A 15,842-nucleotide genomic window follows, 5' to 3' on the forward strand; every position below is an offset into this window, starting at 1 on the left:
CTGTGTGTAGCTGGGGCTCAGTGTTTTTGGAAAGTGTGAGACGCAATGTATTTATATAAAAAATCAGGGTTATTTCTTTGTATTCAAGGCTTTGGGAACATTTCATTTCTTTACATGTTGTGTGTGTTTTCCCCATGAATGTTGAGATTTTTGCACATTTTGCCTGTTTATCCCAGGGCAGCCGGCTCTTACCTAAACAGGAGCTCAGGTAGTTCAAGTCCTTTCCCAGGCAAGAATGTAGGGGCCAGCTGTAGCACAACTGGTGGACAAGGATACATTCCACCTAAGATCCTGGTCAGAAAACCTTCAGAGCCACAAATACCCAATATTCACCATCTGCTTCCTAAGAAGTTCCCTAGTGCTGTGTTGTTACCCAAGGATTAGTAACAAAGAGGTCACGTGTGTTACCAGTTCTTAGCCAAGCTACTTACATGGAAACTAGTGGTTTCTTCTAGGTTTCATTGAGGTGACATTGGAGGAATTGGACAGGCTCTGCCCCTGAGTTAGGCTGGAGGATGATATGATTGAGATTGGGTGACAATTGGGAGATCCATCTAAGAGGCGATACGGCACTGATTTTCTTGAGCACCTTGGACATGGACTTAGTTCATGTATTTTTTAGCACTGGGAACCTCATCCCACCTTCATATATTTCAAATAGGGTTCCTGGACCTTCCTTATTTTCTCTTTTCCAAATGAGGCTGGACCACACTGCAGGATGCCAAGTGATGTTGGCCCCCGTCTGACCTCACACCTGCCTCCTTTCTCCCTGGGACCCATAGAAGGATTCCTGGCCCTGGCTCCTAATGGTGAGTCTCCTTATGGCCTTTTCTCCATCAGGATGAATCCTCCTGCCAACAAAAGACATAGGCATCCCTTTCATAAATTTCCTGTAAATGCTTCCATTTGGTACAGAAGCATTTTTGTGCCCCCCCCCACACTAGCCAATCATATCCTAACTCAAAATTAATAGCAGTGCACTGTACCAATTGTACTGTGTGTTTTGGCAGAATGGTGTCATGCCTGCTTCTGTACTTTAAGAGCTCAGATAAGTAAAAGTACATAGAAAGTATAGAGTAGATTTTCTTGTTCTTTGGTTTGTTTCTTCTTTTCATATTGTTTTTAAATGATCGGACATCAATCCTAAGTTTGGGAGAGAAGAACAGTTTTTGTATCTTTTTTTATGTTTCAATTTTACTGATTCCATGAAAGTGCTCTTGCTTCAGGTTTTTCATGGATGAAATATGAAACAGAAGAGAATCATTTTTCAGCGATGCACTTCACAATAATTAGTTGAGAACACATTACAGAGTTTGGTATGAGTTACAATTCCACAATTTTAGGTTTTTGCTTCTAGTTGCTCAAAGATCCCAGAGACTAAAGGAAATATCAGTATAATGTTCAGCAATCATTCTCATTTGTCAAACCCTACCTTCTTTGTATAACTCCACCATCACCTTTGGTTTTTCTCCCATTCTATGGAGTATTGAGGCTATGCCCTTTGTAATTTTTCACGTTGGAAGGGGCTGTTGATAACATGGAATAGTGGGATGGAACTAGTAGGTGTTCTGGCGAGCTGGTCTCACTGCATGTCACGACTTATCTGATAGGGAGAACTATCTGGGGGTTGTAGGTTTCTGGAAAGTTACCTTAGTTCGTGGAACCTTTGGAAAATCTTATATAACACCTGAGGTGTTCTTTAGGATTGGCGGAAATGGTTTTAGTTGAGGTTTGGCAAGCTAGTATAGGCAGCAGTATCTAACTGAAGTTTGTGTAAGAGTGACCTCCAGAGTAGCTTCTTGACTCTATTTGAATTCACTGATACCTTATTTGTTATACATTTTCCCCTTTTTGGTAGGATGGCATTATTGATACCATGGTTTCAAGGTCAGGCTCATCCCTGGAAGGCATCTACCATGCCACCAGGGACACTCCCACCCTTGGATGTCATGTCCCACATAGGCAGGAGGGCAATGATTTCACTTGCAGAGTTAGGCTTAGAGAGAGGTCCTCTGGAAGTAATTCCTGGATACACCAGTAGGTAGGCTAAGCTAATCTGCTACATGCATAAGCTTCACCAGAGCAAGCCTCAAGATCAAGGGTTTATCCTGTTGATTTGGGGATCCCTAATGTTTGACACAGTATCAGGTGTTTCCCTGGTGGACAGTTTAATAGTTCCATATTTTTTCTCCATCCCTCAAGGGATTTTATCAATACTTCTTGAGTATGTGCTTAATTTACTCTGGGATATATTCAGGCATTGCATTAAGCTATACAGGATTAAAGGCCCTCACTCCTTTGTAAGCTCACTGTGTTTGAATTGTTTAAATGATCTATCCAGATAGATTGAGTTATATTATGTGCTACAGATAGTTTAGGTTCTGGGCAAGATAAATCTTTCATCCTTTGGTCTCAAAGAGTAGGTGAGGTTCTAAAATATAGTCAGTGTCTTCTGTAGCCCTGTATTCTGTATTGGCTTACAGCTGACATGATCGCCATCATTCTTATCTCCAAATTACAGGTTATACATATATAAAACAGCCTCTTGAAATCCAGAAATGACAATTACCACTCCAGACTTCATGTGAGTGCTATAAGAGTTTACTATCTAAGGCTCTGTTTTTTCATAACTGTTTTCTAAATGAAACCATACAATATTTGCTCTTTAGTTTCTGGCTTTTTTTACCACACCAGTGTCCCACAGGTTGATACACAATATTGCATGCCTCACAACTTTGTTCCTTTTTGAAGCAGCACAATATTTGATCATATGTACACACCATTGTTTGCCACTCTACTTCCTCAGTCAGTTTATCTTTCAGCCAGCTCCATTCTTTGGGCATCATGTATAATGTCCAAAGCCAGCAATCCATCAGCACTCTCAATTTTAGATAAATTCATTGTGTGCCAAAAGAAGATAACTAATAAACACACTCTCACCAAATAGAAAATCTAAGCTTCCCCGTAACTATTGTCCCTTCCCCATTCTTTCCTCTGCAGTTGCTGTTACTGTTTATGTGTTCCTGTTAGACATAGCCCATGGCATGCAATAGCAATTTCCCCCTGTGCCATGAACTTATCATGCTTTGTACAAGGTTCAAGCCTTTGCGGTAGTTCTTGCAAGAACTTATTTGTATTTGTAATGTTAATCAGTGGGACACATAGGTCTATACAACCCTTTTAAATTATGTTCACCTTCAGTATGGTTATATTACTTATAGACCCTCTAGAAAAGCACCTTCACTTCTATCTATTCCTTTACATTTCTGTTCAACCTCATTAGCTTACCGTTCGCCCATCTCTACTTTCCCTGTTTCTCTAGGTCCTTTGTATTCTGTATCACCATCCTCTGATTTTCTATTTACCTTGGTCATAAAAGTGTAATCATACAGTATCTATTATTTTGTGTCTGGCTTATTTCACTCAGAATTATGTCCTCATGGCTCATCTATCTTAACATGTGCTTCGGGCCATCATGTGGTCTTACTGCTGCCAAATACCCCATTGTATACATGTACCACATTTTGTTAATCCACTCATCTGTTCATAGGTGCATGGTTTGTTTCCATCTTTTGGCAGTTGTGAATACTGTTATGAACATTGGCGTGGAAATGTCTGTTTGTGTCACTGCTTTCCTCTCTGCTTTGTGTATAATGTGTAATGCTATTACTGGGTCATTGGGCCACTTGATAATTTAGTTTCCCAAGGAACCACCAAACTGCCTTTCATAGCAGGTGTACCACTCTACATTCCCAGCCGCAGTACATAAATATCCCATTTTCTCCCCATCCTCTCCACTATTTGTAATTTACTGTTTGTTTAATAGTAGCCATTCCTATAGGTATGAGGTGGTATCTCATTGTAGTCTTCATCTGCATTTCCCTTATAGCTAATGAGAATGAGCATTTCATCATGTGCTTTTGAACCATCTGTATTTGCTCTTCATAAAAATGCTTATTCATATCTTTAGTCCATTTTATAATTGGGTTTTTTGTTCTTTTGCTGTTGAGTTGTATGGTTTCTTTATATATATAGGATATCAAACCGTGCCAATGTGTGATTTTCAAATATTTCCTCTGATTGAATTGGCTCCTTCTTCACCTTTTTGATAAAGCCTGTTTTTATTCTGTAGTATAACATATGTACAAAGCAAAGAAATAAGAAAAAAAACAATGGTTTTCAAATTATTCTTCAGCTAGTAGTTACAAGACAGGTCCTAGAGTTTGTCATGGGTTACATAGGATCCTCTCATATTTTTCCTTCCAGAATACAGGAAGCTAGAGGGCTTAAATATTTTTTATCATCACAATTGACTTTTATTCCTTTTTTTTTGTGAAAAATAACTTATGTATGGAAGAGCTATAAATTTCAAAACACATCACCACAACTTGTTGTAAAACATATTTCAGAGTTTGACATGGGTGACAATTCCACAATTTTAGGTTTTTACTTCCAACTACTCTAAAATACTGAAGATTAAAAGAGAGATCACTTTAATGACTCAACATTCATGTTCATTGGTTAAATCCTATCTTCTCTGTATAACTCCACCATCACCTTGGATCTTTCCATCTCTCTTTTTAGGGGTGTTTGGGCTATGGCCACTTTCAATTTTTCATATTGGAAGGGTCTGTCACTAGTATGGGTTAGAGAGATGGGACTATCTGATGTTCTGGAGAGTCTGGGCTAGGTTTCCGAACTTATCTGGACCAGAGGTCTTTCTGGAGGTTGTAGGTTTCTGGAAAGTTACTCTAGTGCATGGAATCCTTGTGGAATCTTCTATATTGCCCTATGTGGTTTTTGGATTGGCTGGAATGGTCCTGGTTGGGGCTTGGCAGGTTATGATAAGTAGCAAGTTGACAAAGCCTTTTGAGGCACAAAAGCATTTTATTTTGAGGAGTTCCCATTTATCTATTTTTTCATTTGTTGCTAGTGCTTTCAGTGTAAAGTGTAGGAAGATACCTTCAATTACTAGATCTTGAAGATGTTCCCCTACGTTTTCTTCTAGAAGCTTCATGGTCCTAGATTTTATACTTAAGTGTTTGACCCACTTAGAGTTAATTTCTACATAGGGTGTAAGGTGAGGGTCCTCTTTTGTTCTTTTGGCTATCGATATCCAGTTTTTCCATGCCCCCTTATTGAAATGCCTATTTTGTCCCAGTTCAGTGGATTTGGGGCTCTTGTTGAAGGTCAGTTGACTATAGATTTTGTAGTTCATATTTGTGCTCTCCATTTGATTCCATTCATCAATTACTTCTTTGTGCAATACCGTTATGTTTTGACCACTATGGCTTTATAGTAAGTTTAAAAATGATGAAGTGTTAATCCTCCCAGTATGTTATTCTTTTTTTAAGGATGAGTTTAGCTATTTGGGGATTCTTTCCAGATGAATTTGGTAACTAGCTTTTCCATGTCTTCAAAATAGGTCATTGAATGCTAGGGGACCAAGATGGTGGCTTAGTAATGTGCGCGCGTTTTAGTTCATCCTCCAGAGCAACTACTAAATAACCACAAAAAGTACAGAACACTCCTGGAGCCACGACAGTGACTAGACACACAGCGTACCCCAGTCTGGACCAGCTGGACTGGCTGCGAGTCTCTGGAACAGTGAGTTCCCCAAGCTGTGCGCAGTTCCCCAAGCTGCGCGCAGTTCCCCAAGCTGCGCGCAGTTCCCCAAGCTGCGCCGGCTGGCCCCTGGCGCCCCTCCCCCACAGGCGTCTTCCCAGAGGGAAAGGAAAGAAACTCTAACAGTAGCAGAGACTGAGTCCAACCAAACACCAATAGTGGCATTAATAAACAAATTCTGACTACTAAAATTAGGCCCCCAGCTCAGGCGAAACTGATCAAGGCGGAGGTCGCCTATTGCGCTAACCGAAAAAAAGGAAAGGGGATGAAACAGAGCCTTCTGTGGCTGTTTCTGTGGAGGCTTGGCTGCCTCTGGATTCAGCGGCAGGATTACGCAGGCTGCAACTGCCCCAAGCATACGCAGAAACAGGCTGCTTTCAGGGCTATCTCCTGCCTGAACCTTCCCCAGGAGGGGTGAAACGCAACTCGGGTGGAATCCCTCTCTCAAGGAATTCAGACCCCAGGGCTTCGCAATTTGAAGCCATTAAAACCAGCCTACAATCTTTCCTCTGTCTCCACCACGCCCCCAGCAGGGAGAGCCTTCCAAAGTTAAAGGAGCCACAACATCTTTTGCTGGTGGGACTCACAGACAGACAAGTGCCACATACTGGGCAGGATAAGAAAAACACAGCCAAGAGACTTCACAGGAAATTCTTTCAACCTGCTGGGTCTCACACTCAGGGAAAACTGACACAGGTGATTCCTTACCCCTGAAAGGAGGCCAGTTTAGTCCGTGAAGACCCAGCTGGAGTCTGTAATACCTATGTAGACCCTCCTAAGGGTAGGGAGGGAAAAGGCACCTTACAAGCAGGACAAGAAAGAAGAAAACAAAAACTGAAAAATTACCCTCTGTTAAACAAAACTTAAGCTAGAGGCCCAGAAAAAGCTGAACTGAAAGTCAAAGAACAGATAGACAACAAACTCATCTAGCAAGAAAACCCTAGGTAAGATAAGTGAAAGCAATCTCCAGAATAAACTAATTAAGGTAATTAAATGTATAGACACCAGCAAAAAATAACAAATCACACTAGGAAAATTGAAGATATGGCCCAGTCAATGGAACGAACCAACATTTCAAATGAGATACAGGAGCTGAGACAACTAATTCTGAATATATGAACAGAAATGGAAAACCTCTTCAAAAACCAAATCAGTCAATTAAGGGAGGACATGAAGAAGGCAAGGAATGAACAAAAAGAAGAAATGGAAAGTCTGAAAAAACAAATCACAGAACTTATGGGAATGAAAGATACAGTAGAAGAGATGAAAAACAATGGAAACCTACAATGGTAGGTTTCAAGAGACAGAGGTTAGAATTAGTGAACTGGAGGATGGAACATCTGAAATCCAAAAGGAAACAGAAACTATAGGGAAAAGAATGGAGAAATACGAGCAGGGGCTCAGGGAATTGAATGATAATATGAAGCGCACAAATATGTGTTGTGGGTGTCCCGGAAGGAGAAGAGAAGGGAAAAGGAGCAGAAAAACTAATGGAAGAAATTATCACTGAAAATTTCCCAACTCTTATGAAAGACCTAAACCTACAGATCCAAGAAGTGCAGTGCACCCCAAAGAGAATAGATCCAAATAGACGTTCTCCAAGACACTTACTAGTTAGAATGTCAGAGGTCAAAGAGAAAGAGAGGATCTTGAAAGCAGCAAGAGAAAAACAATCCATCACATACAAGGGAAACCCAATAAGACTATGTGTAGATTTCTCAGCAGAAACCATGGAGGCAAGAAGACAGTGGGATGATATATTTAAATTACTAAAAGAGAAAAACTGCCAACCAAGAATTCTATATCCAGCAAAATTGTCCTTCAAAAATGAGGGAGAAATTAAAACATTTTCAGTCAAAAAGTCACTGAGAGAATTTGTGACCAAGAGTCCAGCTCTGCAAAAAATAATAAAGGGAGCTCTAGAGACAGATATGAAAAGACAGAAGAGAGAGGTGTGGAGAAGAGTGTAGAAAGAAGGAAAGAAGGATATATAAAATACAAAAGGCAAAATGGTAGAGAAAATTACTACCCAAACAGTAATGACACTAAATGTTAATGGCTGAACTCCCCAATCAAAAGACATAGACTGGCAGAATGGATTAAAAAACAGGATCCTTCTATATGCTGTCTACAGGAAACACATCTTAGACCCAAAGATAAACATAGGTTGAAAGTGAAAGGTTGGGAAAAGATATTTCATGCAAATAACAACCAGAAAAGAGCAGGAGTAGCTATACTAATATCCAACAAATTACACTTCAAATGTAAAACAGTTAAAAGAGACAAAGAAGGATACTATCTACTAATAAAAGGAACAATTCAACAAGAAGACATAACAATCATAAATATTTATGCACCGAACCAGAATGCCCCAAAATACGTGAGGCATACACTACAAATACTGAAAAGGGAAATAGATACATCTACCATAATAGTTGGAGACTTCAATTCCCCACTCTCATCAATGGACAGAACATCTAGACAGAGGATCAATAAAGAAACAGAGAGTTTGAATATTACAATAAATGAGCTAGACTTAACAGACATTTATAGGACATTACACCCCACAACAGCAGGATACACCTTTTTCTCAAGTGCTCATGGATCATTCTCAAAGATAGACCATATGCTGGGTCACAAAGCAAGTCTCAACAAATTTAAAAAGATTGAAATCATACACAACACTTTCTCAGATCATGAAGGAATGAAGTTGGAAATCAATAATAGGCAGAGTGCCAGAAAATTCACAAATACGTGGAGGCTCAACAACACACTCTTAAACAACGAGTGGGTCAAGGAAGGAATTACAAGAGACATTAGTAAATATCTCGAGACGAATGAAAATGAAAACACAACTTATCAAAACCTGTGGGATGCAGCAAAGGCAGTGCTAAGAGGGGAATTTATTGCCCTAAATGTCTATATCAAAAAAGAATAAAGGTCAAAAATTCGGGAATTAACTGTCCACTTGGAAGAACTGGAGAAAGAACAGCAAACTAACCCCAAAGCAAGCAAAAGGAAAGAAATAACAAAGATTAGAGCAGAAATAAATGAAATTGAGAACATGAAAACAATAGAGAAAATCAATAAGACCAGAAGTTGGTTCTATGAGAAAATCAATAAGATTGATGGGCCCTTAGCAAGATTGACAAAAAGAAGAAGAGAGAGGACGTAAATAAATAAGATCAGAAATGGAAGGGGAGACATAATCACTGACCTCACAGAAATAAAGGAGGTAATAACAGGATACTATGAACAACTTTATGCTAATAAATGCAACAATGTAGATGAAATGGACAAGTTCCTAGAAAGGCATGAACAACCAACTTTGACTCAAGAAGAAATAGACGACCTCAACAAACCAATCACAAGTAAAGAAATTGAATCAGTCTTTCAAAGTAGGTCATTGGAGTCTTGATTGGTACTGCATTGAGCAGGGACTGTCTTTCCATCTGCTTAGCTCTTCTTTGATTTCTTTTAGCAACATTACGCTATTTTCTAACTGGAAGTCCTTTATTTTCCTAGTTAAGCTCATTCCTAGGTACTTCATTTAGTTGTTATTTTCAGTGGGATTTTTTCCCTTAATTGAATCCTCAGGTTGTTGCTTGTGTATAGAAATGTAACTGATTTTTTTCACTTTACTATTATCTCCTGCCACCTTACTGAGTTTGTTTGTTAGCTCAAGTACTTTTGTTGTACATTTCTCAAGACTTTTCAAGCATAGTAACATGTCATCTGCAAATAAAGAAAGTTTTACTTCTTTATTTCCAATTTGGATGCATTTTATTTGATTTTCTTGCCTGATTGCTCTAGGTAGAACTTATAGTACAGTGCTGAATAATTGTGGTGACAGAGGGCATCCTTGTCTTGTTTATAATCTTAGAGGAAAAGCTTTCAATCTCTCTCCATTGAATACAGTACTGGCTATTGATTTGTCATATAGTCTCTTTATCATATTGAGGAACTTATCTTTGATTCCTAGCTTTTGAAGTGTGTTTATTGGAAGAGGAATTTGAATTTTTTTGAATGTGTTTTCAGCATCAATTGAGATGGTCATGTGATTTTTCCCTTTCGATTTGTTAATGTGTTTTATGGCATTAAATTGATTTTCTTGTGTTGAACCATCTTTGCACTCCTGGTATAACCCCACTTGGACATGGTGTGGAATACTTTTAATGTGTTGTTGGATTTAATTTGCTAGTATTTTGTGGAGGATTTTCACACCTATGTTCTTTAGGGAGATTAGCCTGTAGTTTTTCTTTCTTATAGCATCTTTGCCTGGTTTTGGTGTTAAAGTGATCTTAGCTTCAAAAACTGAATTAGGTAGTGTTCCTTTTCACTGAATTTCTTGGAAGAATTTGAGCAGAATTTCTGTTAATTTTTTCTTTGGCGTGTTTGATAAAATTCCCCTGTGAAACCATTTGGCCCTGGTCTTTTCTTTGTAGGAAGGTTTTTGATGAATGAGTGAATCTCTTTACTTGTGACTGGTTTGTTGACATATTTAATTTCCTCTTGACTCAAGGTAGCCTGTTAGTGGGTGTTTAGGAATTTTTCCATTTCAGCTGAGTTGTCTGGTTTGTTGGCATAGAGTTGTTCATATGATTTTCTTTGTTTTTGTTCAGGTTGTTGGTGGGGCCTGGGGTAATGCTGCATGTGTGGGGGTAGGGGCTGGGGTGTAAGGGTCTACTGGTCCATGCAGGAATGTGTAGGTGCCTGGTGGCTGGGAGGATAAGTCTCTGAGTCTGTGTGGGTCTCAGGGGCAGGGCCCTGGTGTGTGCTGGTCAGGCAGGTGGGGTCCTGGTATGCATCTGCACAGAGGTTTCAGCAGGTGGTGGGGGTGTGACGGGCAGGTAGTGGTGGGGTGGATGCTGGGCAGGGTTGCAGGGCTGTATAGCCTGGGTATGAATGTGATCGCCTGTGGCCTGGATGTGTTGGCGACCACCTGTAGGTGGCACTGAGGGGAGGTGGGAGTTGAGGGGCTAGGCATTGGGGGATTCAGACTGTACGCTTAAGCAGGAGAGTTGGGTTGGCTTGTGGGTGTGAAGTGGGGTGGAGGTGCTTAGAGCACTGTGGGGTGAGCAGGTGATGGGGTTTTTTAGGTGCGTGGGGTGTAGGGTGCATCATGGCTCAGGGCCAGGGACTGTGTGCTTGAAGAACCCGGCTTAGCTTTCTTCCTAGTTTCCATCTCCCAGTCCATGCACTCCAGAGGACTCTGGGCCTCTGTTTAGAAAGGGACACATTAGGCTTTTTGCACTAGCTAGATGATCTCTGGTTCTCTGTGTCTCAGTTCTTCAGCTTTTGCAAACTGGTCCTCCCTATGTGGTGTAGAAGTACCCTCCCAGTCACACCCTGCAGTCACTGTCCCAGTTGCCTTCTTGTCCCTTCTCTAGCTGGGGTGAATTCAAACTATTCTATTCCACCATCTTCCTGGAACTCCTATATTGTAGGATTTTGTGTTGCTGGATATGTGACTTTCTGCATTTATCAAAACCTATAAACTATACAGTAAAAGTGTGAACTCTACTGTAAGCTATGGGCTTTAGATGCAAAATTGTATCAACATTGTTTCATTGATTGTAAGATAATAATAAGATAAAATCCGTGGGGTTAGCGATTGTATATGGAACTCTATTTCTGTACACTTTTCTTTAAACCTAAAATTGCAGAAAAATATAGTTTTTAGTAAATAGGTGAAAAGATTACTATCCATCCATCTCTTGGGAACTTAGAGCCCACAGGGTTCCATAGTTGGTTATCCAGAGAACCTGCTCAGTCTATATCCTGAATGAATGAGTGAATGAATAGACATGGGTTAGAAATAGAAAAATAACTACCTTAATGAGCTTTTAACTAATATTACCAGTAACTCTGGTTGTGTTCATTCTGAAAATTTTCAAGAAGTGTTATTCATAAATTTATTCTGTTTAGGGAGCTTCCAACTACTTCATACTGCCCTCTGATTATTCCAGAAAAGTCTATCAAAAGTGACAGAACTTCCTGCACAATGGTCTTGAGCACCCACCTGAACCTTGGTTCTGCTTGTTTTTCCTGCTTGGCTGTAAAGCCTCTCTCTGGGGAAGAACCCTAAGCATCACTGAAGAATGTGAACTTGATCCCTGTCCCAGTCCCACTAGGCAGCTCCACAAAGGTGGCAGGGCCAGCCCTGCCCAGAGGTCAGGGTCACTGGGGTGGCATCCTACCCACGTCTCTCACTCATGGTCTCTCTGCACGATGGTCCTGTCAGTCTGTGTGATCAGCCACGTGCCCAGGAACAGCTGGTGAGCAGCCTGCAGAAGCAGACACCCAGGCCCAGCCACACATTGTAGAAAAGCAGATAGTGGTTGAAGTTATGGAATGATTTCCTGTAATTGGAGTGTGATAACGAGGCTGGGCAGGTGTGTTCTGGAGATCCCAGACCGAGGATCAATTTCTGCCCATCACATGCCCCTGCTGGGTGATCTTTTCAGATTTGCCACCTGCCCACCTGGCTCCCATTGCCTCTGGGATAAACTCCTAATTTCCCACCCTCATATCCGAGGTGCTCTCTGCCCAGACCTTTCTGGCCTTGTCATCCTGTGCCCCTCCCTGACATTCACTGCCTCAGGCCCACATGTGGCAGCCACATTGGTTCACTCATCTTCCCCTTAGGGTGCTCTGCCCTTTTGTGGCTTCCAGCCTTCACCCATGCTTGGGCTGCCACTAGCCATGCCCTTCTCTCCTCTCTGCCACTATATCCCACCCATCCAGTGACCTTCAGCTGAAATGCCCCACCTGCTGATAAATCCATCACTCCTTCCTCTGTCTCTCCTCTTCTGTTATTCATATTTTTTTCTAACTGTTTGTGACCCTCTGGATTCTACTGTATTTCTCAGTGTGTGCATCTGTCTTCTCTAGTGGACTCAAAGCTTCTCAAAGGCAGGTCGTGTAGGGATTATTTCTGGACTCCAGGAGCCCATGCTGTTTTCTCAATAATTAGGGCATAGGGAACATTTGGGAGGATTGATTTACCCAGGTTTTGGTTGGGTATTAAGGAGAGGAAGTATCTGGAAAAGCTTTAATCAAATGGTTATGTAAGGGAAGACTGAATGGAAGAGAGAGGGCTTAGATGTGGATCCATAAATGATTTCGAAACAAGTCATGGGAGGAGAAACTCAGGAGACATGGCTTTCTTCTATGAAGAAACAGATCCATATGTTTTAGAAAAATGAGAATTACAACAGCCAGCCCATGTTGCCCTCAGTTATTAATAGTTGCATGATGGATGCCCACCCCGAGACCAGAAGTCTATGAAGAAGATTCAGTCAAAGCACTTGCTGACCCTGTGCAGCTCTGTGTCTCGAGGGTCCATTCCTCTGCACCGCAGCAGTGGAAGCCTTCTCCCTGCGGGACCCCACCCAACACCCTCTGCTCCACATTCTGCAGCAACACTCCACAGGCAGTGAAGACGATGAGGAAGAGGTGGGCCGTGAGGAGTTGGGCCGGGGTGGTTTCCAGACTACCGTGTGAGCTCCATCAGCTCCACGTGCATGCATGGGGGAAGGAGAAGTCTATTGCCAGCCCAGTCCCTGGATGTACAAAGAGATATGATAAAGTGAATGGCATAAACTAACATGCTAAGAATGGGCACAGAACGCTGATTTGTGTCTGCAAACCATTCACATGTCGTTGTGGGAAGTGTTACAGCACAGCTCAGGGCCTGTGGCACCACACAATCAATTTCCATCCCCCAGTGTCGGCTGAGAGTATCAGGAAGATGCAGCAATGAGATGCTGGTCATAACTGGGCCAAGAAATCCTCACCAGCACCTGCTGATTTTGAAACCAGCTGCCTTGTTCTCCCCTATTTGGGAAGCATTTGGCATCCCATTAAAGAAAGAGAATTAAATGCATGCTTTAAATTTTCCTGTAATTTTGGAATGATGTTTTGTAAAGTTATACTTCTGTACTTTTGCACATGTAATCATCATACGCATTTTTGTTACTTTGTTATAAATTGCTAAACAAAAAATCTAGGTTCTTCAGCAAATTTGCACCCCCCCCAAAAAAAAAGGAAAATGAAGTTAAGGGCATTTGCATTTTGTTTAATTGTATTGCAGTGATATCAACTGGAAACAGTTGCTTAGGGAAGGAGGTGCTGTCACTAAGATTTGTTTTTAAAAGATTGTAATGTGAGGGTGCATGGATGGTTCAGTGGTAGAATGCTCGTCTTTCATGGAGGACCTGGGTTACATTCCTGGACCATGTCCCCTGTCCCCCCAAAAATGATAGTAATGTGATTGAAGTTCTTCAACACAGAACTCACCTATGTTCAAAACAAACATAATACTCAATATCAAATTGGTTACCATGCCTTACATAATGGAGTTAGTAATTGTGAGTAAAAAGATGTAGATAATGGAAATATAAATTAGAAAGAATGTTTAACATAATATGATAAATATTTAAATAAGAAACATAAAAGGAATGCTGTGTTTTACATTTTCTTGCAAAACCTTTTTCCCTTCAAGATGTCCAAAATCTTTCCATCTGAGATATAAAAACTCAAAAATGGACAGCACAATACTACCTAATTGTAATGTAATTATGTTAAAACACTGAATGAAGCTGCATCTGAGCTACAGTTTTTTTATAGTTTTTTGTTTGTTTTTTATATATAGTTTTTGTATTTTTTATTTTTATTTTTCTCTATATTATCATTGTATTTCTTTTTCTGTTGTCTTGCCATTTCTTTTTCTAAATCGATGCAAATGTACTAAGAAATGATCATACATCTATGTGATGATAGTAAGAATTACTGATTGCATATGTAGAATGGAATGATTTCTAAATGTTGTGTTAGTTAATTTTTTTTTAATTAAAAAAAAAAAAAGATGTCCAAAATCTTGCCATCTCACAATCATTTTAATGGTATAGTGGCAATTTTTTATGACAGTCTATTTAGTTCACTCGTTACACATTCATTGAGTGCCTGATGAGTACAGTGGATTCAATTAATGCCAATCGATGTTTGTGGTCTAAGATACCAGTTTAGTGAAATACTTTTCCTGGAGATGTTAGGAAACACTTTAAAACTTTGTGCATGATATTTAGTTATACCTTCATCGTAACATGACCTTTTAAAGCCCTTTGTAGTTTTGTATTGCCAACAGATTTAATGTTTTATGTGTTGCCAACTCTTGCAATGACTGCCCTAACAAACTTGGGGTTCGCAAATAAGAAAATGCTAAGCATGTTTCAGAGGAACAGTTTTGTTCAGACCCTTATTGACTCTTTTTTGTGCACATTGCATTAAGACTTATTTTTTAAAAGGTATCTTCTCACTGTATATCTTCATTCCCATTGGGAATTTCTGTTTAACTTTATAAAACATTTTGCTGCAATGTGAATTTGAGCCTTATTGACAATTAAGTTCTTCTGGCCGCATTTGGTTAAAGAAAAGAGTGACTAATATGACCTGTTAGAGTAACCCGTACCTTCAGGACAATTCCTGAAATTTCTCACTGACTATATCATTATGCGTTGAGTGTTCTTTTCCCCCTAGTGCTTTTCCTTAAACATGAGAGTTTGTCAATTGCTTAATTATGCAATAAAATTGCTTTGAGATAGCCAACTTACCACACAAACAAACCTGGTGAAATTGCTTATAAAATAACTTATTAAATTGCTTAGAAAATAACTTTCTTCCCATGTTCATATTTGAGGAAAAGACTTACCTGGAAAGTGGTTGTCCTCCCACTCAATTTTTCAGACATTTTGAAAGGACAGTTCTGTCAACCAGATGGGTAAGCTTCTATATTCATCATAAGTTGCAGCTCTGTCATAATGGGAGATTTAAGCATATTTAAAAGGGCACTGCCCTCTAAAAATTTCCTCATATCTCTAAGGAATGGTATTGATTCTGAATATACAGTGTTATCCTTTATGCTTAAAGAATGATTCACACATGAGAAGCAACTAGTTAATGCATTAAGAGGATTTATCTATTTCTTATCTCCTCACAATTGACCAGAAAAAATGTTTTTAGGTCAGCAAATATTATTTAGCTTTGCTCCATGGTGCAAGAAACTGCAGGGTAGACCAGTAGTTCAATAGCTAAACAGTCATAAAATTGTCATAGTACATGTTAAATTTCTTGAAACTGTAAAATTCCAATTTCTGTTTACTTATTCATTGTGACAGCATATGCAAGTAATAATAGGAATATTTTGCGATACCGTG

At 40.0% G+C, this 15,842-nt stretch overlaps 1 protein-coding gene and 1 pseudogene across 6 annotated transcripts in view; both read left to right on the forward strand.

Moving 5' to 3' along the window:
- Positions 1–15,842, forward strand: part of LOC143664218 (olfactory receptor 14C36-like) — a 55,139-nt gene that overhangs the window by 23,879 nt on the left and 15,418 nt on the right. For 3 of the 6 annotated variants that reach the window (XM_077137877.1, XM_077137881.1, XM_077137880.1), the window contains one exon: positions 662–809. The exons of 2 other annotated variants lie outside the window; for them this stretch is intronic. In XM_077137877.1, coding sequence (XP_076993992.1) covers positions 807–809 — 3 coding nt within the window. In that variant the 5' untranslated portion in view covers positions 662–806. Of the gene's footprint in view, positions 1–661; positions 810–2,521; positions 2,585–15,842 lie in introns of all 6 variants that reach the window. One more of the 6 variants, XM_077137882.1, reaches the window with a different exon arrangement.
- On the forward strand, positions 12,662–13,505 carry LOC143664652 (juxtaposed with another zinc finger protein 1 pseudogene; annotated as a pseudogene).

The sequence above is a fragment of the Tamandua tetradactyla genome, chromosome 20, assembly GCF_023851605.1.
Source record: "Tamandua tetradactyla isolate mTamTet1 chromosome 20, mTamTet1.pri, whole genome shotgun sequence".
In the NCBI taxonomy this organism is placed as follows: Eukaryota; Metazoa; Chordata; class Mammalia; order Pilosa; family Myrmecophagidae; genus Tamandua; species Tamandua tetradactyla.